The sequence below is a fragment of the Dunckerocampus dactyliophorus genome, chromosome 1, assembly GCF_027744805.1.
Source record: "Dunckerocampus dactyliophorus isolate RoL2022-P2 chromosome 1, RoL_Ddac_1.1, whole genome shotgun sequence".
NCBI classification, from domain to species: domain Eukaryota; kingdom Metazoa; phylum Chordata; class Actinopteri; order Syngnathiformes; family Syngnathidae; genus Dunckerocampus; species Dunckerocampus dactyliophorus.
Window position 1 is genome coordinate 26557117 of NC_072819.1, and position 25893 is coordinate 26583009.

At 40.7% G+C, this 25893-nt stretch overlaps 1 protein-coding gene across 3 annotated transcripts in view; it reads right to left on the reverse strand.

Annotated features, from left to right (window-relative positions):
- Positions 1-25893, reverse strand: part of LOC129190036 (forkhead box protein J3-like) — a 148678-nt gene that overhangs the window by 43121 nt on the left and 79664 nt on the right. For all 3 annotated transcript variants that reach the window (XM_054792390.1, XM_054792471.1, XM_054792556.1), the window contains one exon: positions 21002-21085. In XM_054792390.1, the coding sequence (XP_054648365.1) occupies positions 21002-21085 (84 nt within the window). The remainder of the gene's footprint in view (positions 1-21001; positions 21086-25893) is intronic.

The window sequence follows — 25893 nt, forward strand, 5'->3', positions numbered from 1 at the left end:
TGTTTAAATGATCAGAATAAGGCAAAATACTGTAAGTATTTTATCTGTTAATGAATGATCACAGCATTTATATAAAACGATAAAACGCTGTTAGAGGTTTGTTTTAGAGGGGTTTATCATCGCAATAGGTGGGTCCCATGATGTCATTTGTTAGCGCCGTCATGCTAAATTGTTTTCTCTCATAAAAAATCCTTTATTTCAAAAATCTCAAATCTTAAAATTAGCTGATTTTGTACATTTTCAAACATTATGCATAAAGCAAACAATAACCTGCAACCCAAAAATGTCATACAATAATTTTCAAAAAGAGAGGAGAAATATGATCTCAGGAAAAAAGTAAACTTAAAATACTTATACAGGGTCAGGCAAAATGATCTGACACATTTGTAGGTTAAATAAAAGGCAAATAAAGTAAAGAAACAAAAAAGTGTTTTTATTTTCGAAAAGTACATATAATGCCATTTTTTTTTATATAATGCCATTTGGCTTTGTTTCTTTATAATGCCATTGTTTTTCATTTCTTTTTCAGTTGCTGCCATGAATTGGACTGGTGAGCATCGCGCTTTTATTGTGGAAACATTTATCAAAACAAACGAATCTGTAACTGCAACACAACAAGCGTTCCGTTTGCACTTCAATCTTGGTAGACATGATCCCGTACCAGCTCCAAACACCATCTTGTTATGGGTTACCAACTTCAGAGTTACTGGATCTGCATTGAGTGTGTGGACAATAATGGATCCCATTTGACTGATTTAATTTTTAAAACATAATGAAACAGAATGGCATTATATGTACTTTTCGAAAATAAACACACTTTCTTGTTTCTTTACTTTATTTGCCTTTCATTTAACCTACAAATGTGTCAGATCATTTTGCCTGACCCTGTACATGAGAACAACACTAAAAACCCACTTGAGTAAGGAACTCCGACACAGCACTAAAATGAGCGATTTTAAGAAACAATACAAGCAGTTGATGTTTGCAAAATACAAAGAAGAGTCTTGAACTTGTTATGTTATGTTTATGTGTATCTATTATTATTTATTTGTTATACACTCCTGATCAACATCTTAAGACCCGTTGAAAAACTGCTAGAATTTGCATTTTGCACATTTGGATCTTTAAAGTAGAGCTACAATATGCAAAAACATAGACAAAAATAATTTTGAAAAAGTAATTTATTGAAAACAACAATTAAACTGAAATAGGCTGTTTATCAGCTGATCAAAAGTTTAAGACCATTGACCAAATAACAAAAAAACTCTCCAAACCAGAAGAAAAAATGTTCTCAGTAGGACTCAGTAATGAGTAGCTCCACCGTTCTTGTTAATCACTTCAAAAATTGGTTTGGGCATGCTTGATGTGAGTGTTTCCAGGAGGCTAGTGGGAACATTGCTCCAAGTGGTGAAGATGGCTTCATGAAGGGCATCAACTGTCTGGAAGTGATGGCCATTTTTATAAACTTCCTTTGCCATCCATCCTCAAATGTTCTCTATGGGATTTAAATGAGGGGAACATGCAGGATGGTCCAAAAGAGTGATGTTTTTCTCCCTGAAGAAGTCCTTGGTCAAGCGAGCATTGTGAACTGCAGCGTTGTCCTGTTGAAAAACCCAGCTGTTACCACACAGACGAGGGCCCTCAGTCATGAGGGATGCCCGCTGCAACATCTGCACGTAAGCAAACGCCGTTTGACGACCCTGCACCACCTGAAGCTCCAGTGTTCCATTGAATGAAAAAGCACCCCAGATCACGATGGACCCCCCCTCCACTGTGCCGGGTAGAAAACATCTCAGGTGGGATCTCCTTGTCATGCCAGTAACGTTGGAAGACATCTGGACCGTCAAGGTTACATTTTTTCTCATCAGAGAATAAAACTTTTTTCCACCCTTCAATGTCCCATGTTTGATGCTCCCTGGCAAAGTCTAAACGGGCAGTTTTGTGGCATTGAAGGAGATGAGGTCTTTGAATTAGTTTTTTGTTTTTTAAACCCTTTTCCCGCAGTTGCTGTCCGATGGTTATTGCGCTGCAGTCAGCACCAGTAAGGGTCTTAATGTGGGTGGAAGACCACCCTGTGTCTTGATGGACAGCCAATCGGATCCTCCGGCTCAGCACAGGTGTGATTTTTTTGGGTCTACCACTTGACTTTTTTGTTCCATAATGCTCAGGATCTTTCAAAAAATGTAAAATGGCTGATTTACCGCTCCCAACCTCAGCAACAATGGCACGCTGCGAGAGATCTTGCTTATGCAGCTCGACAATCTGACAACGTTCAAAAAGAGAAAGCTTTTTAGCTTTAGCCATCAGGAGGACATGACAGTGTGAATGCCTGACAGAAAATGAAAATTTTGAGCAGATTTTGGCTTTTATAGCCTGTGGTCTTAAACTTTTTATCAGCTGATAAACGGACAATTTCAGTTTAATTGTTGTTTTCAATAAATTACTTTTTCAAAATGCTTTTTGTCTCACTCCCCCTTCTTGTTTTTGCATATTGTAGCTCTACTTAAAACCTCATTAAGATCCAAATGTGCAAAATGCAAATTCTAGCAATTTTTCAACTGGTCTTAACATTTTGATCAGGAGTGTATATGATTATTATTTATTACGTAGAAAACCCTTGACAATTATATTACCATATTGTTACATTCCCTTATCACTTTTCTATATATTAAAAATATCACGTGAAATAAAGGAAGTGAATACATATCCAGCAACAAATGTGAAACAGATGGGGGGTAGGATTAATTAAGCTTTGCTTCTTCCTACTCTTTTTGGACATGTGGAACTGTGAGTATGTGATGTATTCCACTGTAACTGGTATGCATGTTCAAATAAAATTCAACGATTACCATGCCCATACTTATGCGCAAAAGCAAATTGACGGAGTGGACATTGAAAGGGTGAACAAAAAAAAATTCAGGGGGTCATCATAAATGAAAAGATGGCCTCGAAATTTCATATTAAACATATACAACATAAAGTGGCGAGAAATACTTCAATATTGAATAAAGCAACATTCGTCCTCGATCAAAAATCACTCCATACTAGCTATTGCTCTCTGGTATTACCATATCTAACTTATTGTGTGAAGATATGGGGAAATAACTATAAAAGTACACTTGACTCGCTAAAGGTACCGCAAAAAAGGTCAGTTAGGATAATCCAGCTGCATATATAGAACATACAAATCCTCTATTTCTAAAATTACAAATATTAAAATTTGATGACGTAGTTAATTTTCAAACGGCTAAAATTATGCAGAAAGCAAACAATAATCTGCTGCCCAAAAATGTCATACAATTCTTGCCAACAAGAGGGGAGAAATATGACCTCAAGAGAAAAATTAAACCTAAAACATTTATACCTGAGAACAATGCTAAACACCTTCAGCATTTCAGTATGTGCAATCATGTGGAATCATGGAACGGATTGTGCAAGAAACTCAAACAATGCACTAACATGAGCGATTTCAAGAAACAATTACACGCAGTTGATGTTTGCAAAGTACAAGGAAAAGGAGTCCTGAAACATTGTGTACATGCAATGCTATTTGTAATCATTACCACACTCACTACTAACTCTTCATTTTTGTGAGTTCATTGTCAGTACTCAACCATTATGAACTATGTTCTGTTATTTCTATTTCAGACATATGACAATCATTTATTATTATTGCCATATGAAGTAGTTACGGTGACAAGAAATTTGACAACTATTTTGCCACATTATTACATTACCTTATCATTTTCCCATGTATTCAACCAGAAGAGAGTGCATTTGGAATACAGGAAGTGAACAAATGTATTGCAATGTAACTTGTGTGCATGTTCAAATAAATTAAACCATTACCAAGTTAGCGTGTACCGCAACGTGATAGCCACCCGTGGGGCAAAAACGAGCTGGCTAGCTGCCATCAGAGGCAGTCTGAGCCAGGCAAAATGTATAAACAAAGTTGAATGAGATTGAAACATGAGTGATCACACACGCTGGCATAGATAGGCTTAGCCTGTGACAAGCTGTCGTCAATTGACTACACATTTTATGGACTATTTTTCATTCTCTCCATGTTAAGAAACAAAGTGAACATCAACACAAGACCGGTCGTGTACTTTTATCTGGAAAGAGCCACCACCTTATCATTGTGGAGGAACTTGCGTTTCCCAATGATCCTAGGAGCTAAGGCTTTTATGCCCCTGTTAGGGTCACCCATTACAAACAGGTCCTACGGGAAGGACCAGACAAAGAGTGGCTCACCAGACCCCAATGAAGAGACACAACGTTGGACCAAGGATTTCCTCGCCCGGACGTGGGTCACTGGGGCCCCCCTCTGAAGCCAGGCCTGGAGATGTTGGCATGAATCACCAACTTCACACATAACAAGTTTAAGATTGCAACGTGCATACTGCAACGTATTGAGAGGGGTGTAATATTTGACCACGCTTATGTACATAATATAGTACAATAGCCATACAGGCAGAATGTTTGATACAGCTCTTGTGCAGGTGTACCTAATGTGGTGGCCAGTCAATGCAGGTTACTGTTACCACTGTCTGTGTACTGCCAACTGAAAATTAACACAATTTTTAGCACGCCTGTTTTATGAAGACTTCATGGAATATGACAAAAGCATTTCAAGGAAAAAAGCGGTCATGCTACCCCAACTGAGTTGTTGCATAAGTGACTGACGCAACACAAGCCTGCACAGAACTGTCTTGTCAAATGCACCGCGTACGTTACAAAACAAGTTTACCAAGTAACTTTAGATATAAACCGAAATAGAGGGAATCTGAGGAAAAACTAATAAAGTGGAGGCAGTGGGCAATGCCTCATGAGCCGTTTTCAACTTGCCAATTGCACCCTGTACGTGAATGAGAAACTGCTCAGCTCCTCTGTGGCTGCCGCCCGCAGCCTGTAGAGTCTGTCTCAGGAGGGGCGGTCGCTGTGTGTGACTGGCCAAGAGCATGAAGAGTGAATACATAATGAGGATTTTCTGTCATCACAATTACGGATAATGACGAGTTGTATTTGTTTAATGCTCGTACTCAACAAAAATGCATTATCCATAACGCATACTCGTTTATAACGAGTATCCGGCTAATCCCTAATAAATCACGGTACGTGAAGTCATAGAAGGATCCAGCATACCCCCGCAACCCTAGTGAGGGCAAGCAGCAAAGAAAATGGATGGATGAATGAAGTCGTAGAAGCGCCATCGAAAGTAATACAAGTGAATGAAGTAACGTAGGCCTCGGACAATGGATCGTATTGTCTTCTATTATCTATTTACTTTACTTATTTATTTATGTATTTATCTATCCTTTATAATACGTATTACTATCTAATTACTTTTCATCTCTAATTATATAATTGAACAAGTTTTCCAAAAATATAACTTGTACATGTTAAACACAGGAAGTGAACAACAAAAACGGAGAAGGGGTAAGATTAAAAAAGGCTCAGCGTTTCCTACTCCTTTTCGGACATGTTGAATTGTGCAAGTGTAAACGTGATGTACTGTTAAGTCAACTGTTTGCATGTTCACAGTAAACTGAACCATTATTATTCCCATATTATCACAACTATCAGCTTCAATGTGTTTGGCTTTTAATGGCTATATTTAATTCAGTTATTTCTTGTATGCAGCATTGTTCTTTAACATGACTTTGGTCACTGGTTCGAGTGTTTCTGCCTTTTAATTCATATACAAACGCATACGTTAAATATGATCTCTGCTAATTAGAAAAAAGCAGAGGAGGGTGAGAATAAAAACGAGGGAGGAAATGAAACGTGACATTGCTTATGAGAAATGTCTGAACGCCGCAACTTCATGATTATGTCCGGAGCCTCCTGAATCACCAGAGCGCCCGCGGCTCCTACTGTGTGAACTATTTGAGGCGCACTTCATTTAAATTGCCGGACACAGCGGCCCAGAAAGTGGACACATCACACTCACTAAGATGCATCAAGGCATCCTCATGCATTATTCAAGCATTAGGGAATGTATTCAGCAGGAGTTCATTGCCTGGTGTCCTCAGAGAGCTGCAGAAGTGCTAACGGAATATGAAGCTACAAGGAACTAGCCAGGGATCAATGTGGAGCTAATTTGACACCAAAAAAAAAAGAAGGAGGATTATATTTTTTTTCTTCCTTTTAGGGTTCAATGCTGCTTTCTTTGCTGCCTTCCCAAACTGCTTACAGTAAGAGGATTGGTTGGTAACAATGCAATCTTTAATTTATGATAAACTCCTAAAGAAACGGGATGCTGTCTCCCCGGTGGAGGCAGTTACAAAGCAGACAGTGGCAGGATGCGGCGGGGAGTGGAAGAAGGGAAGAGAGATAATTGAGTGGTGGCAGACAGGCCGAGAGAGAGAAGCCTATGAGCAAATAAAGGGAGTGATTAAGCTGAGAGGTGCAGGTAGACTGCCTGTCTACACGCATTGAGACAATACATCCATGCAGTCGTTGTTTAGCCCTGCTGTTGATGACTTAAAGCCAAACCAGTAGGCGACAACGCCCCAAAGAAACAGCCCAACATATTTAGTCAACCTTTTTTTAAATTCTGATAACGCTTTGCACTTAAATATTCCTGCCTCTCCTCAGCCCATGTGACAGCCCCCAGTGTGTCTGCCAGCACTGTAAGTGAGGCGTAAGAAAAGGGGTCGAAGGGCCCATCCATGTAAAACGAGATGACAAGCCTTGGAATTAATTAATGTTTGTAATTTAAAAAAAAAAAAAAACGTTGGTGAAGAAAATATGTCTAACGCCAGCCTCAGGCCTTGTGTGGTAATTAACTGGAACACAAGCCTAGAATACTCTCCCTGCGCTCCTTCATCTCCTTGTTATCTATTTCCCCTTGCAGCGTGACTTTTTCCCTCTCCCCTCTCTCCACCTTGAAGTCTCCATCTCGTCTTGTCGTCTCATCCCTCTACAGATTCTCTCCTTTCACCCCCTTCCCGTGATTTCTCATGCCTCCTCTGTCTTTTACCGCCACAAAGTGTGATTGTGCACTTTGTCACTACGAGACCGCCTGCAGCCTGAATGCCTCCCCCTGGAGACACAAGGGCTCCAGCATGGCAGTAAGCAGGTATGTAGGCAGACACACACACACACACAAACTGAGAGATAATGATCAGGATGCAGCAGTGGTGACAGAGACAAAAGATGAGAAGAATATAGAAGACCAGTTTTGCTGTGCTATGATTAAAGAGTCTGAAGGTTTTTTTTTAATGAAATGACACAGATTGTGTGTGTGTTAGAGGCTGTATGAAAAAAAGCAAATGGGCTCAGACATTTATAGCACAAACTGCACAGAAAAGCAGTGACGGTTAAGCTGCCGTGTGAGGTAACAGTCTGGTTTCAGTGCAGAAGGTCCACTCGACCAGTTGGTGTCAGTTATTAGTTCTAGATGTGCTCATGATACTTTTTGGATCCTAAAACAGGCTGTGACTTCATTACATTAGCTGACATGCATTCCTCCGCTGGCCTGTGACTTACGTTTCTGTTAAAGCCCCGGTCACACTTGCTGTAGCGTCCCTGGAGCGGTGAAAAAAAATCATCACCGCTCGTAACCGCGCACAAAATGGGAAAAAAAAATAGAAAACACGGGCATTGTCCTAGCGGTGCACCGCTGAAGCCTCCGTTGCTTCAGTGTTGGTTTAACGGGAGCGAACGTTGGTTTAGCGGTGACGCGAGCGTTGATAGAGCGGCGTTCTGCGCATGCGGGCTGGTGGCATCCTCATTGTTCTGTGGCTGGTGTCGAATAAACAAGCCTACTAGTTATTTATGACTTTAATCGCCAGGTCTGCTCGCATGCATCATACAGTACAGCTCCACACTCACACAACTGTTGGTCCCATTCGCAGTCCCACAGTGCCCTCTACTGGTCAACATGTAGCAGTATAATATAACGTCTCATGAAGGGCTGGAAGGCTCATTCCACAGCTCCACTTGTCATATCCATGGTAGTACAGTTTTACTGTAGCTTTGAGCAAATTCGATATAACTGAGGTCTGCACTCAACGGCTATTCCAAATGGGCTCCTGGCCCATTTCTCCCCGTATTTATAGCGAAATTATGCTCCGCCTCCGCCGCTCTCCATACCAATGGCAAACCAAAGTTCATTACCGCAATGGATCGCTGCTTCATCGCTGCTTCAACGCCTGACACCGTTGCAGCAATCCCGTGTCCGCTCGTAAAGCGCTTACAGCCGCTCCAACTAAGTTTTTTCAATGTTCAATCACCGCCCGGGCAAAGCTGGTGAAGCAGCAGTGGTCCAGCGTTCAAGATTGGACCCAAGCGTCCACGAACTTCCGTCTAGCGCCGCCAAACTTTGACTGGGCGTTGTTGACTTTGCCATAGTGGAAAATTGCCCGCTCCTGACTGCTGGCAATATTTTGTGGTGCGCGGTTACGAGCGGTGATGAATTTTTTTCACCGTTCCAGGGACGCTACAGCAAAGTTCATTTTCGGTACACTGTTACTTGTATATTCCATTTTAACAGGATCAACATGCTCAAGCTGGATATTTTCATGTTGTAACTTCAGACATGATTGTGAAGTGTGTGAAGTGGCGTTGACAGATGAGCATATTTTTCTCTTGCTGGCCGGGAATCAGCAACTCCAACCACTTCTGCCTGATGCTTGCCTATTTAGGCACACCTGAACAAACTTTTCCTGGGAGCCATACATGCTAACAGTGAACAGAGCAGAGCGAGGCAGAGCGGGGGAGGGCAGGCCTACAGCGTTTGCCTGGGAATGCCCATATAAGGAAGTCCGGGTTGCACTGATGTCAATGGAACTCGGCGTAAAAAAAAACTCTGTAAAACACAGCGTGCAGAGTTATCCAAAACTGCTTACAGGTCTCACTTCCAAATGCGCAAACTTCATTATCTGACGCGTTGGCACTGTTTAACACAAGAATACAACATTGTAACATTTATAGGTCAGAAAATAGGAAAAGCATAATAGGTCCCCTTTAAAAGATCCTGAGGGTTATGGAACAAAACAGTCAAGTGGTAAATAAACACCAAAAAAAATCACCAGCCCTGAGCTGGACGGTCTCATTGGCTGGCGCGTTCCCCTGATCTAAATCCAACTGAGAACATTTGGGGACGGATGACAAAGGAATTTACAAAAATGGAGATCAGTTCCAGACATTGCATGCCCTCCGTGAAGCCATTTTCACCACCTGGAGCAACATCCCCACTAGCGTTGTGGAATCACTGGCATCAAGCATGCTCAAAACAGTTTTTGAGGTGATTAACAAGAATGGCGCTTACTCATTACTGAGTCCTTTTGTGAAAATTGTATTTGTATTGTAGGTGGGCTTCTTTTTTTTGCTTTTTTTTAAGCTATGGTGTTAAATTTTTGATCAGTCGATGAACAGACTATTTCAGTTGAATGGTTATATGCAATAAATTGATTATTTAAAATTTTTTTTGTCTCACTCTCATTTCTTCTTTTTGCATTTTGAAGCTCTAAGTAGAACCTTCTTAAGATCCAACAGTGCAAAATGTAAATTCTTGCAGCGTATTTCGTAAGTTCATCAAAATTAAGGAGGACATACCATGTTTGGTCTATATTGAGATCTCTATAGGGCTAATTATTAGACTTCAATGTAACTGTTTATTAACATTTCCATGACCAAAGGGAACCAAAGTCAAGTGCCAATGGCAGAATGAATGGCTCTCTGTTCTCACTTAAAGCACCTCTTAGTACTAAGGTGGATAATTGAGCACAGTTATCGATCTAAGATCTGTGAAGGTGGCCCGAAAGGAATTTCAATGTTATACGTAGTTGACTGCCAATCTTTCACCAATCAATCAATCCTTCAGTGTGCTGAGCAGTGTGCTAATCAGCTTTAAAAGCTACAATATTCAGAGTACATACTGTCTATACATAGATTCTGAAAGAGGTGACAGCTGCAATGAAGAGCTCAGGCTGCTCTCTTTGTGTTCACATTCACAAGGTTCACGACTCAACCAGCCGCAGTCTGCTGGGTTGATGCAGGGTTACATATATTTATAGACTCGGTTGCTGTCAATCACTCTCTCCAAAACCCATTTTTCATTCCCCCCTTGCATCTACTCAGACGCTTGTACCTGCTGTTTTTTTTTGTGTGACATCTTGAACACGGCAAGTCTAGCAGCCTGCAATTAGCACACACTTACATCTAGGTCAGCTCCACTTGATCTGAAAGAAAATAACATGTAGCAACTGCAAGATGCTGGAGAATGTGCAAAATAGTCATATAGGTAGGATGACGGTTTCATTCATTTTCAGTACAGGAAGGGAACAAAATGCAAAACATAAATCTGCTCAGCTTGTGTCTAAAACAGCTTTAATTATTTTGAAACGAAATATAAAAAACTGAAAATTGCTGGAAGATAATTTGCCAATAAATACAATTCTCAAATATATAGCAGCGGTGACAGAGACAAAAGATGAGAAGAATATAGAAGACCAGTTTTGCTGTGCTATGATTAAAGAGTCTGAAGGTTTTTTTTAATGAAATGACACAGATTGTGTGTGTGTTAGAGGCTGTATGAAAAAAAGCAAGTGGGCTCAGACATTTATAGCACAAACTGCACAGAAAAGCAGTGACGGTTAAGCTGCCGTGTGAGGTAACAGTCTGGTTTCAGTGCAGAAGGTCCACTCGACCAGTTGGTGTCGGTTATTAGTTCTAGATGTGCTCATGATACTTTTTGGATCCTAAAACAGGCTGTGACTTCATTACATTAGCTGACATGCATTCCTCTGCCGGCCTGTGACTTACGTTTCTGTTAACATCTTATTTAACGTTCTTTTATTCATTACACCAGGAATGTCAAATTGGTTTATAACACTCAAATACACTAGCATTTGATTATTAGCATTTTTTAACAACTGTTATGGATAAAAAAGGAAAAATAATGGCAATAAGATACTTAGGTAACATACAAAGTTTTAAGGTGTTTGATGATGAAAACACTTGCTTGCAAAATATTGTATTGAGAAATATTGACTTAAAAGTGAAGGAAAATTGCAATTGAATAAACGGTGGTAGCCTAGCATTGTTGTCTTGGTATAGGCCGTGTGTTAAGGTAACTGTTATACTCCATTTTAACAGGATCAACATGCTCAAGCTGGATATTTTCATGTTGTAACTTCAGACATGATTGACGTGCACAGTGGTTTCTTCAGGGTTGTCTCATGTATTCTAATATGTGTGACAGCATTGTTAGAATGCAGCCCAAATACACTTTTGTTAAAAATGTAAAGACCAGTTGAAAAAAAACAGAAAAAAGCTTAACACCGCAGCCTTTAAAGGCCAAAGTCTTGGCAAAAATGTGGATTCAATATCATTCTTTGTCAGGTATTCACACTGTCATCATCTCTTGATGACAAAGACAAAAGAACTTTCTTTGAATGCGGTTGGGTTGTTGAGCTGCATTAGCAAGGCCTCTTGCACCACACTATTGCTGCTAAGGTGGACGCAGTAAGACTTTAAGACATTTCTTAAAGGGGACTTATTCTACACATTTTCAGGCCTTTGTATCGAGTTCTGGACTCCTATAGAGCAGCTAAACACGATAACCCACAGAAAAAGCTTTCTAGATCTTTCCTGCCTCCAGCCCAAACGGTCTGTCTAATTTACTCCATCCCCGGCCCTACTCCAGGTATGCCTCCTGCTGAGCCCACTCCGCTGTGATTGGTCACACTTCAGATAATTTGCCAATAAATACAATTATCAAATAAATAGCATAAAGAAAAACTGAAGGATGCGGGGGCAACTTTTATACATTTTATGCATTAAATATGCTCATCCCCATTCTGGATGAGCATAGCATAAGATAGTTTGTCAGCGGTATCTCTAACACCATCCTCTGTGCAGAAAACCAGAGATCAACTGGCTTACAAGAAGCAAATCTACCTAAGTAGGCCCAGTCTTTGGGCCTGTGTTGGTTAGTCCCACTCGATTATCTTAAACGTACAAACGTACACCCTTGTGCCCATGCTTGTAACTACCCGTGCCCTCCCAGCAAGCTGCCGCTATCCTTACCACCAGGTGAACGCTAGTGCTTCTTGCCCTTGCACTGGCTTTTTTTCTCTAATCAATATGGCTCCACTCACACCTCCAAACAAATGTCACAGCTGTATCCACCTCGCCACAAACATCACTGAGCTGTAACAGATGTCCACACTTGCCAAGATCCGTGCAGCAGAGCTACAAATGGACACCATCAACTTTATGCATGTTAGGTTAATTGGTGACTCTAAATTGTCCATAGGTATGAATGTGGGTGTGAATGGTTGTTTGTCTATATGTGCCCTGCGATTGGCTGGCGACCAGTCCAGGGTGTACCCCGCCTGTCACCCGAAGTCAGCTGGGATAGGCTCCAGCATGCCCCCACGAACCCAATGAGGAGAAGCGGTATAGAAAATGGATGGATGGATGGAACTTTAACAGAGGAAAGTCCAGGTTTGCTCCTGACATTGAACCTGCCACTGACTCTCCCGATGCTGGGGTTGACTCTTCCGCAGCACCTGAGATGGCGGTTCCCGGAGCAGCTTCTGCCCTGGCATCAAGAGGCCAAACCTAAATCCTTGGCCACCTGAACTGCAGTTAACCCTGGTCCTTGGTCTCTCCTCATGGCAGGAAAGGCGTTGGAGCATGCAGTTGACAAAGAGATATGATGTCCCCAATTTGCAAGACTTCCCTCTCCTAGCAGGTGAGGCCCCAGCTTTGCCGCCAGAGCCATACACAGAGATGATGACTCGAGTTTGCGACTCAGACTCTAGTCGCACTTAAGTCGCACACAGTGAGACTTCGGATTTGACTTGGAGTAGTGCTCAAAAGACTTCAGACTCGACTCGAACTCGCGTTTTGGGACACATGAACAATAATTGTGTTTTCTTTTTTTCTTTTATCTATTTTTTGGTGTATTAACATTGGGGAAACTAATCAGTACTGACACTTTATGCTAATAGATAAAGGAGGGATACAGTAGATGCTTTGAATTCCTTAGATATAGCTGCGCCTTGGGATCCGCCGGGAGGAGCTGGACGAAGTAGCTGGGGAGAGGGAAGTCTGAGCTTCCCTGCTTAGGCTGCTGCCCTCGCGACCCGATCTCGGATAAGTGGAAGAAAATGGATGGATGGATAGCTTGGCAATATTCTTAGTGGACCGAATAACAGCAATGATAGAAGGCTCATTAAAACAAGAAGAAATATGGAAGATATATATTTTTTTAGACTTGAGACTGACTTGGATTCGTGACAAAGGACTTGAGATCTGACTTGGACTTGAAAAAAGACTAGTACAGAATACAGAATACGAGTACAGAATAGAGCCACCACATACAGTCCTGATCATAATTTTCAGACTACTTGAAAAATTGCAATAATTTACATTTTGCACTGTTGGATCTAAAGGAGGTTCTAAGTAGACCTTCAAAACGCAAAAAGAAGAAATGGTAGTAGGACAAAACATTGAGTAAGCAATTTATTGCAAACAACCATTGTAGTGAAATAGGCTGTTCATCAGCTGTTAAAAATTTTGACAAAAATCCAATGTCATTTTAAAGCAAAGTATTGAATAAAGCAAAATTTGTCCTTGATCAAAAGTTACTCTCTATTGCTCTCTGGTATTACCATAACTAACTTATTGTGTGGAGATATGGGGTGTTGGAGATGAAATTCTCCACAACCTACTAAAGGTCAAAGAACCACTTAATTAATTAATTAAGATAATTAATAAAGCCAATTTCACCTCCGCGTTATGTGTTCGTTAATCTCCAGTTATGAGAAGGAAAGAAGATTTACACACCAGATTAGGTTTAAGAATTGTATTGAGAATAAATCAGACGGAATAGTATAGCGGTTTCCAGAGCTCCGTTCCCTATGTCATCCACCTCCACACCAGCTGAATGAGAGAGGGTCCCGAACTCTCCCCTCTTCCTTCTAATTGTTATCCTCAGACCATTCGCGCCAGTTTCTCCAATGATAACTTTCTCCCGGATTCTTTCACTAAATTGTGTGACGCCAGCAGGCGATAGTTGCTGAGTTGTTGATACTTATGTAGCATAACATCACATATTTTCCCCCCGTCTATCTCAAGGCTTACTGACTTGTTTGTGCCCTTATCTGGCTGCTGGTCCTGGCTGGCCTTCACTATGTGTGAGCACTCACTTATTTCTGCTTTAATCTCTTCAGTTAATTGTTTAATAAAGCATTATTTCGATAAACTACTTGTCATCACTCACTCAGTTAATCATAAAACAGTTATATTTATACTGTTCTTATATTAAGGCACTCAGTTAATAATTCTATCAATAAACATCAATGCAAACAGTTATTCTAAAATCTACTTGTAATAATTATTTACCCACTCAGCTAACAAGTTAATAAACCAATATCATCCTACACTAGAAAAGTACACTTTACTCGCTAAAGGTAAAAAAAGAAAAGTTAGGATAATCCATGATGCTGCGTATAGAGAACATACAAATCCTCTATTTCCAAAATCACAATTATTAAAAGTTGATGACCTAGTTAATTTTCAAACAGCTAAAATTATGCAGAAAGCAAACAATAACCTGCTTGTCATACAATTCTTCTCAACAAGAGAGGAGAAATATGACCTCAGGGAAAAATTTAACTTAAAACACTGATAAGCGAGAACAACGCTACAAATCTTCAGCATTTCAGGATGTGGAATCAAATTATGGAAGGGATTGAGCAAGGAACTCAACAATGCACTAACATGAACGATTTCAAGAAACAATACAAGCAGTTGATGTTTGCAAAGGACACGGAAGAAGAGTCCTGAAACACAGTGTACATACAATGCTATGTCTGATCACTGTTACTGTACATTCACGACTAACTCTTCATTCTTGTGAACTCATTGTCTGTACTCACCCATTATCTAACTATGTTCTGTTATGTCTATTTCATACATATGATTTATTATGATTGCCATATGAAGTAGTTATGGTGACAAGAATTTTGACTACCATTTTACCACATTATTACTTTACCTTATCATTTTCCTATGTATTTCAACCAGCATTCAGAGTGCATTTGGAATACTGGAAGTAAACAAATGTATTGCGATTAATGTAAAATGGATGGGGGGTAGGATTAAATAAGCTTTGCTTCTTCCTACTCCTTTTGGACATGTGGAACTGTGTATTGCAATATGTGATGCATCCCAATGTAATTTGTACCATATTCAAATATTGTCAATTACACAATTACCATTACAATTTTCTGTCCAAAACAATGTCATTGTTTTCCATATGGCACAGTGTATGGGGCACCATCATGATCTGGGGTGCTTTTTCCTTCAATGGAACAATGAAACTTCAGCTTGTGCAGAGGCGTCAAACGGCAGCTGGCTACGTGGAGATGTTGCAGGTGGCCTCCCTCATGACTGACGGCTCTCTCTGCGTAGTACTGACTGGGGTTTTTCAACAGGACAATGCTGCAGTTCACAATGCCCGCCTGACAAAGGACTCCAGAAGAATTACGTTACTCTTTTGGACCATCCTGCGTATTCCTCTGATCTAAATCCAACTGAGAACATTTAGGGATGGATGGCAAGGGAAGTTTACAAAAATGGACATCAGTTCCAGACAGTGGATGCCCTCCATGAAGCCATCTTCACCACCTGGAGCAACATTCCCACTAGCCTCCTGGAAACAATGGCACCAAGATGCCCAAACCAATTTTTGAGGTGATTGTTAAGAATGGTTCAGCTACTCAGTCGTACTGGTTCCTTTTTCTAAATTTTTATTTCTATTTTAGGGGGCGGGGGGTGGGGGGGTTTAGGCTATGGTCTTAAAATTTTGATCAGCTGATGAACTACCTTCCATGGTTGTTTGCATGGTTGCAATAAATTGCTTGCTCAATTTTTTTTTGTCTCACTTCCATTTCTTCTTTTTGTACTTTGAAGCTCTACTTAGACTCACCCTAAGATCCAACAGTGCAAACTGTACATTTTAAAAATGTTTCAGCTGGTCTTAAAATTTTGATCAGGACTATATGTCCTTCACTCAAACAGACTTAAGTGCTCCTCCTGCCAAGGGGCACGCCGTCTCCTCGTACCACAGGTCATACCAGGCCCTCGACACTGTCTCACAGTCGGTGAAGTGTTCCCCGAGTTCCTCTCTCCCATCATCCAGCCCTCGCAGTAAGAGCCCACACACCACTTTTCCTTGTCTTCTCTTGCCCTTGATGACTTTCATAGTGGGAGACTCCATAATCAGGAATGTCCGTTTTTTATACAGTCAATGTTTCCCTGGGGCGAAGATCTTCAACATATTAAAAGACACTTCCCTTTCTGTTACAAACTGTCAACTTCCATTCAAAGAGTAATTATCCACGTCAGAACAAATTATACATTCCTCCCACAGACCAAGATCACCAGCACGACAATCAACTCCTGGACTTTCTGAAGAGCTGAGGCAAGGCTGCCTCATTTCTGCCCTTGTTCGCAGTCCAACTCCTACAGCCCGTAGAAGACCTGCAAATCAACCAAATCCACAGCCTCCACAACTGGCTCCATTCGGTTTGTAGAACATATAATAAATCATTCATAGACAACTTCAGTATGTTTGGCTAAACAGGACGGGTTTCATCGAAATAAACATGCTATCAGCTAATTTGTAGCACACTATCCAAAATCATCTGCAGGATTGACTGCTTACTTCCCCCTTTTACAAACGCCACTCTTCTTCATCTATGGGGCAACGTCTCACTATGGCTTCATACGAGAGCTCCTCCTGCTGGCCCAACTTGGCATCAATGCCGTCATTTGAAAATAGCAACATGCATTTCATGACACTGAACAGAAACAGTAAGAGTGAAGGAGGTGTAGCAATGTGTTATGATGCGGCATGTTGTGTTAGCGATGACCTCAGGATGCAGAGACAGGAGCCAGTGCTGGTAAAGAGGCTGTTAATACTTCAAAGGCAGAACAGAAAGAAGGGTAACTTGCAGGAGGCATGTGAACGAGATGCAGGCAGGCAGCAGACGTGGAGCAAGCACAAAATGAACATGCAGCAAGCATGACCAAAACAATGCACAATGCTCTGACCCTGGATCAAGGCACTGGAAAAACTAAACGGCACAACACTCAAATGTAGCGGCAGGTGCGCATAATTAATTCCATCCATCCATCCATCTATTTTATATGCCGCTTATCCTCACTAGGGTCGCAGGGGTATGCTGGAGCCTATCCCAGCTGACTTTGAGCGAGAGACGGGGTACACCCTGGACTGGTCGCCAGCCAATCGCAGGCGTAATTAAGAAAGGCAAACAAGAACAGAACAGAACCAAACCCGAAGTATAACAAAATAAGACCATAGACACCGGAACCAGAGAAACCAGAAACAAACAGTCACACCAGAAGTGATGCTGAGCATAACACAATGTACATGAAAAAACAAAGAAAGAAAGAAAAAAAAAGTCACTTGTTATTAAAACCACACTAGATTGCATAATGACTGCAGTCTGTAAAGAAAAAAAGTAAAAATGTGCTTGTAAGCCGCTTACACCAAAGTCAAGTATAGAGAGGTGTACGGCCTGGAACAAAGCAACCTTCACAGAGAATAACCAAAAGTAATGTTTATATGTGGGGACTTCAACATCGATATTCTGAAACCTAACAAGCAAAAAAACAATACAATGTACAGTATGGGTCTATACCCGAAAATCATTAGCCCACGCAGAATAACAGAACATAGTGCCACGTTGGCATGGGCCGGTTACCAGTTTCAAGGTATACCGGTTTCAAAACCGCTAAAATAGTCCGTCATACTGTCCTACGGTATGAGAGAAAGTGGAGGTCCAGCACGGCCACTATGTGGAAATACTTTGTCATGTCCTGCGTTATTCCTTGCAGTTGGAACTAGGCTTTGATGTGCTGAAACCACAAACATGAACTGTGTTTCCAAAATTCGGGCAACTTAAACATCCCGGCATAGCTAGCACTGACATTTGCTACCTTTAGCATCAAGCGGCGGTGTGACAAGACGTGTGCCCTAGTCGAGTTTTGCATCCTGTCACATGTGGATTTAATGTGTATTTCACAAGGCTTTGCAACTATCGAACTAATGTGTAAGCACATAACATTATTTAAGTACATTTTTGACGTTAACGTGAATATCATAACTTAATGATTTGTAAATGTCATTGTTTAACAACGCAAGGCCAAGGATAAGTGGTATAAACCATTTACTTTCCACTGAACAACAAACAACAACTACTGAGCAACAGTTGCTATACAGTGTTCACTCACTCTGTCGTGGTTCACCTTTTGCGGATTCCCTGTTTTTTGTGTGCTTCTTTTTGTTTATTACAGCATGTGAACGCTCTTACAGGCCGAGCCTGGCCCTTTAAGAAGAATTGCATTGTGGGAAGTTGAGTGTCTCTCTCTTTCTCTCTTCCCTTGCTTGTCTGTCTTCATCGCCCATTTGTTTTCTGTGTCCTGATTGGCTGTACAACCTTGTGAATCAATCTCCTTCGTGCCGCCCTGCCGTGTCTCCTGTGTCATCGCTAGCTTGCTTGCCTGCTAGCTTGTAAATGAATCTTCGGTTCAAAGGAGGTGGATGGCAGCAATATGTTTTTGTTTTTGTAAGAAAATATTGATGGTCTTATGACATGAGTCGCAGGATTAACCACCGTAGACTGCATTAAGAACTGTTATTTTTTGTTAATTATTTTAAATACATATGTTCCAGTTCTGTGGGCCGCACGGTGGCCGAGTGGTTAGCATGTTGGCTACACAGTCAGGAGATCAGGAAGAACTGGGTTCGAACTGGGCATCGGGCACTCCGGTTTCCTCCCACATTCCAAAAACATACATGTTAGGTTAATTGGCAACTCTGAATTCTGAATGAATGTGAGTGGTTCTTTGTATATATGTGCCCTGCAATTGGCGGGTGATCAGTCCAGGATGTAAAAGCCCAAAGTCAGCTGTGGTAGGCTCCACCATACCCCCACGACCCTAATGAGGATAAGCGGCATAGAAAAAAAAAAAGTAGACTCTCCAAAAAGTAGCCACTAAAGTTACAATTGAATATTTTCATGAAATTTCTGTATTTGCATATGTTTAGACATCATCCTTTGGTTCATACCAAAATGTATTACACAATTGCACGCATGACTGAATACAGGCCTGTTTTCCGGTGAGCAAAAAAAAATAAAAAATACAAATCCTCCAAAAAATTATTTGGAGTGGGGTAATGGATGTATATTTTTATCAACTTAGTCGTCAACATGACCTCCATTTGCACAGTTGCACTCTCCTCCGCATGCCCTGCACTGCTCGCCTGATCATTCCCCTGTCCCTCCGGAGGATGTTAACTTCAGCTTTGATTCGCTGTTCAATGTCATCAAGGTCATGTGGTGGTGTCATATACACTTTTGATTTGAGATGGCCCCACAGAAAAAAGTCCAGCGGTGTCAAATCAGGTGACCTCGGTGGCCATTCCACTGGGCGGTTCAAACCAATAACATGGTCACCAAAGAGCTCTGTCAGCCAATCAGTTACAGTTCTCCGGTGTGGTGGAGTGCCATCTTGGGCCCAACAAGCAAGTGCCAACCGACCATTTCCTTGAAAATGAAAACGCGGCATTCCTCTGAAAGTAAGAATAATAATAATAATCGTCACCGTTGATGTTGTTGCAGAAAAAGTACGGTCCAACAATTAAACCATGTCCAACAAGACCAATGTTGCCGGAATAATCTGGGTATTGCAGCATAGAAGAAAACAGAACAAAAATTCTCATTTGGCATCACAGTTTATTACTTTCCCTTAAATTTAAACCCTTTTATTTTTTTGGAGGCAAATTATTTTTTCCCCACCGGAAAAAGGGGCTGTGTTCACTCATGCATGCAATTATGCAATACATGTTGGTATGGACCGAAGCATGATGTCCATACCAACATATGCAAATAAACACATTTCATGAAAATATTTAATTGTAACTTGTTTTCTGCATTTAAATATTCAATGAGCTGGGAATCACACATTAAGTATATATAAGATAAAGTGGCAAGATATACGATACTATACTATACTTAATACAGAATAAGACAAACACATTGTAGTGTAGAGCAAGTAACTTAAACAATGTGCCTATATAAGCCGTGCAGTCTAAGAAACAGCACAAGACAAGCTCTGCTTCTTTCTGCTCCTTTCAAACATGTTAACCTTCGTGCTTAAGTGCAAGTCGTGATATGTTGATTTGTACTCAAAAGTTGATCCCGTTTGTAACACATGTAACACGATCTAAATAAATCGCTTTGATTGATTGATTCATTGAATAATGTAGTTGTGCAGTTGTTGCTCTCCAGAACAGTGGCACGCCAAGCATATGGTTTTTACAAGATATACGGAAGAAGAAGGCAGCTGATAACCATACCGTCAGATATAATTTAACCTGAATTCATTCATTCATTCATCTATCCTTATTTCATCACTTCTGCATTCATTTATACATACAGCATCTATTATGCATTAAGCTTCAATCAATTTTATTTTCTTTTTCTTATTTATTTAGAATTTGTAATCCTTTTTATTTATCTATTATTTATTCATGTACTCATACATTTATTTGTTTCACTTTTTTATTCTTTCTTTTTTGCTTTTCCTTCATCAGTGCATGAGCCATCTAACATATGCTCTATTCTTTTCGTTCCCTATTAGAAAGTGGTAACATTTAAGCTATCAGCAATCAATGATGATCAGTAATTCCTGAGACATGGAAAAGGGGCCAAATGGATCCTACTTATTTTCCGACATGTTGGATTGTCCAAAAGAAATCATGTCATGTTCCTCACTGTAACTTGTGAAGCACATCCAAAACAAATACAACCATTAGCATTAGCATTACTACATTATCTTATTATCGTTACACTTTGTATCATTTACCATATCTTTCCCAGAACCTTCAATTTTGAACATGAATCTTATGAGATTATGAGACAAACAGAGCAGTGGAAACACAACTTACTCTTTCTCCAGAGCGTGGCCTCTTCTTTGGCCTGCTGGGTGCTGTGTCATCCTTAGGGTTGGTGTCTATGGCCCAATAGGAACCCTGAAATGAACAATTACATTTGTTGGAAGCAGCTATTTGGCATAATTTTAACACTGGCTCCATTGTGGATTATTTTGCAGCCATGACCAAAAAAAAAGCAGAGACTTGTGGCGTAACTGTGTTGGTTAGCAAAGAACGACAGAGTAGGGTTGGGCGATAATGTTTATATACCGGTATATCGGTATAAATTCTTCCATTAATAAGAAAATGACGTATACCGGTATAAATGATCAATTTTAAAGGGAAAAAAGCAGAGTTGATTATTTGGTTGTCCTGCAACTGCGTGCCTCATGTGTACCACAACATGGTCCAACTGTGACAAAAGAGAGAAACTGAGCATGGCTGAAGGCAGAGGAGAAGCGGAGATTAGACGAAGACCTTGTTTTTAAACGGGGAGGTAACTCTGTAATATAGAAGTGGTTTGGTTTCGATAGAGCAGATGTGAGATGTGGAGCAAGAGACCATAATATGAAAAGTTTGCAAAGCAACGGTGACGGCAAGAGGTGACAACATGACAAATTAGTTCTACCATCTCAAGCGCAAACACAGAATCGAGTACGAGAGAGACAGAGTCAGGGAGCACGTCTACACTCACCCAGTCAAAAATACTAAACGCTTTTGTTCGCGGCTTTGCTTATGACAAGAAAAGTAAACAATGGCTGACTGATGAACTGACTGATGCTGTGGCATATTATTTAGCCAAAGACATGATGCCTTTATACTTAATGTGAAAAGGACAATATTAACTGTATTATCGTATTACTGTTTTGCAATTTTCAGTTGCTGCTAAACTGTATACTTGAATTCTGAATATTTTGCACTGATCTAGTTTGGTAGACACTAAATGCACTTGCTGTATTGCAGTTTGTTACCAATAAATCAATACCTGTGATTTTTGAGAAAATTTGAGACAAGAGTATTTAATTATACTGTATGGGTTAAGGTTTGTAGCTTTTTATACAAGCCTCCGCTGAATTTAATTACATTGTCATATCGTGATACATCCCAAAAATATCGCAATACATGCTAAAGTCCATATTGCCTAACCCTACTACAGAGTCAACTGCTGATGACATCATAGACGGGCAACGGCGCTGACTTCCGGTTTTAGTTACCTTTGTCCGGGGATGGATACTTTGTAATAAAATTCAATTAAGAACACCGTTAATAATACGACCATATTGTACGCTATCTGGGATGTACGCTAATGGAGGTTCCACTGTATGTGAACAATGGCAGATTTCATTTATGATTATGCCTTAATACAGAACAACAGTTTATTATCAGCTTGACAAGGAGCAATGCTCTTTGTTTACTAAAATAATAATTTGTTTAAAAAATAATGACACACTCAGTCTTTTGGGACATCAACATGAACTTATTATCAATATCAGGACTTTGAAGCAATTTGTGTACATGTTTGCCTTTTGTCTGTTATTGTGACTGTATGCCGGGTATCGAGAGCCAGTGGCAGCTTGGCTCAGACGGATGCATGAATTATCACATTTCACAGGTATTTTCCCAAGACTACACACCTTTTCTCAAAAATATACAAAGGTATTCTCCTACATACAGCCCTATTATTGTTATATCGTGTTCCCTCGCTAAATCGCGTGTTTTTCGCAGATTCGCTGTTGTGCGGAGTTTTTTTTAAGAGCAATTTTGCATATATGTTTTTAACAGCACATGAACGCCATTGTGTTCTGCGTCCTTGTGGTGTATTTGAGCAATCTATCGGTGATCTGTTGTGTCTGTCTGCTGTTGTATTTACAACAGTAAAGGTTGTTGTAGACTGTGTGAGAGTTGTGCGAGTATGTGAGAGTTGAAGACGTGTGCCGCTGGAGTAAAGACGTCGTCCCTCCACCTCGTCAGCCGGCTAAATATAGAGACACAACAGTCCTGATTGGCTAAGGGAGAACCTGCCTATTGTGTTCTGCGTTCTGATTGGCAGTAGACCATTGTCAATCAATCAATCTCCTACGTGCACCACTGCCGTGTTTCATGTTTGTTAGCGATCATGGAATACTGTAAAGGAATCTTTGGTTCATGGAGGAGTACAAGGAGGTGTAAAATACTACAACAGGAGCAATATGTTTTAACAAGGATACAAAAACGCTACAGCTGAACGACGCCGGGACGAGGCACGTCAGAGGAGTGAACACGGTGAGTCACTTCATAACTTCCTGTGCCCAAGAGATTGATCATTACAATTCAAACGAAATTTGAACTTTGAGAGAGTTTAAACAAGAGAGAAATGTGAGAAAATGTGTACATGTCCGAGAAAAGTGTATAAAGTGTATTCTGAGGGGTTTTACAGCCTTAAAACATTTAATCATTGCAAACAAAAAGCTACTTCACGGATTTCATTTATTGCGGGCTATTTTGGGAACCTATCCCCCACAATAAACAAGGGAACACTGGAAACGACATAATTCTCAGCTCTACTTACTTGAAGTAAGGAAATTGCTGTGCTGTTATTGTAGACTAAGGCTGAAGCCCAATTCTACCCTTTAGCCCTTCCTCTTCATCTTACCCCTTGTCTTACCCCTTACCCCTACCCCTTAAAACCTAGGGCCAAGGGGAAGAAGCCACTAAGAAATGGGACACCACTTGATTCTTATTACATCATCACCCTTTACCACCTGCTGGCTGTGAGATAGGCAGATGAGCTAATTAAATTGTTCATAATACATGTTTCCGTCCATAAAGTAAGGTGCATACATGTCTGCATGATTTCAATGTTACTGTACATGTATATAGCTACCTCACAACACCTATTTTTTTTTTAAAAGGCACACATTTGTACAAACTGTGACATTTATTGCAAAACAACAAACAATTGTAATAAACAGCTTACATCCAGCACTGTAACAACATTTCTGAAAATAGAAAATGTAGCAAATATACACGTGAAATAGAAATAACAACATAACAAACATCATCAACAAATGTATCAACCTTATCAAGTATCATTTCAAGGTTTAGAAACCTGTTTTGGCCCCGCTCTCCTCCTGTTGTTGATGTCCTCAGATTGTTTTGTAAGAAAGTCCATAATTGCATTTGTTGTATTTGACTTTTCCATACTGAGATTGTAGCTTTTGAAAGGTCCTGGAGTGTTGTACTGTGTAGCAGCCGACTTCACTTGGCTCAGCATCTCCTGCAGGAATGACACATATGCATGAATGATGGGCTACAACTATTAACTCACTGTAAATACAATAATAATAGTAATAGTAGTATAGTAATAGTGTGCTGAAAACAAATATAGAGTGATAGTAAAAAAAATAAACGGGACAACGGTAGATTCCAAAAGTTGAATAAAGTTTGATAATGTGGTGTGCTGTCCACATATGGCCATGTTGTTTACATGTTTTATTTAGCTCATTTCCTGACCATCCATACTGTATGCTGAATACAGTTAACATGTCACACCATGACAGTTGTTGGTGGACTAGGGTGGCTATGATTCACAGGAAACAGACTTCACTGCGATGTGCTGCGTTGAATGTCTAGATTAGAAAACGCCAACATCACTGTACACTCTGGAGCGGGGCTAGCCACCTTCCATGGCCGGCCGAGGTGCATCCGAACAGCCTCCGCGCTTGGGAGTATAGAGCGGGGGATATATCCACCCGCCATGGCGGCAAAAGGGGGCGCTTTAGTCGGACACAAACGTGGCACTATCTCAGCCAGTTCAGTAATGTAGATTCCCCTCGCTAGCGAGCAACTTATTTTAAAATACAACTTACAACAAACAGGCTAATGTGGTCGTTATCTAATCATTGTCTAATCATTAATTAAATGCAGTAGATTGCAGTGAAGTCACATATCCGTGTTAGCCGGTTAGTTATAACTTGCAAGAACCAACAATTCAAAACATGGCAAATACAAGTATTTACGTGGAGTAGCAAATGATTGATTACATAATAAACCATGAGTGACGTTACTGTGAAACTGAATAATTATGCATAATTACTTACATTTATATGTTTCTTTCGGTCTCCACGCTTCCATCTTCTCAGCGGGTGATGTAGCTCCGCCTACCCGTTCGTTTCAAGTGTGGTCAATGACCACACTTGTTTTCAAGGGGTGTGTACCCCTTAGAACTTACCCCTTACACCTCGATTTAAGGAGAATTGGGACACCACTTGAATCTCATGAAGTGCAAAACCTAGGGGTAAAGGGTAAGACGAGGGGTAGAATTGGGATTCCGCCTACGTGGGACTGCATTGATACGTTGATCAGCAGTGTTTTTTCCCCACTCCTTCAGATATATACTGTAAATGTGGAGGACATGTTCATGTTCTGAGGCCTATTGTCAGTGAAGACAGTGAAGATGTTCTCATCTACTGTTTTTCCACGTCTCCACCCAGTTAAGTTCCTCCACTTTTACATGGTTGCTGCTGTTTCCTTCCTCCACTCATAAACAGCACCTCCCAAATACACAATAAGAGAGGAGCAAATCAATTGCTTTGAGTCTGCTTGATTTCCTCCTGGTCTCTCTCCCTTTCAGTTTTTTTTTTCTTCCCTTTCCAAGGAGGTCCAAAGCAACAAAGAGAAATTCAGGAGGAGGATTCGGGCCACGCACACACACTCGCGCAGACACACACACGCACACACGCAAACACACTCAGAGCTTTTTTTCCCCCCAACATCTTCCCTCCTCTCTTTCTTAACTCCCTCATCTTCGCCTCATCTCCTCCCCCTGTCTCTCAGTCCCACATCACTGAACAGTGCACAGCCAATTAACGTAAGCACATGCATGATTTAGCTTCTCACCCCCCTCAATGGCTTCAAACAGTCCGCGT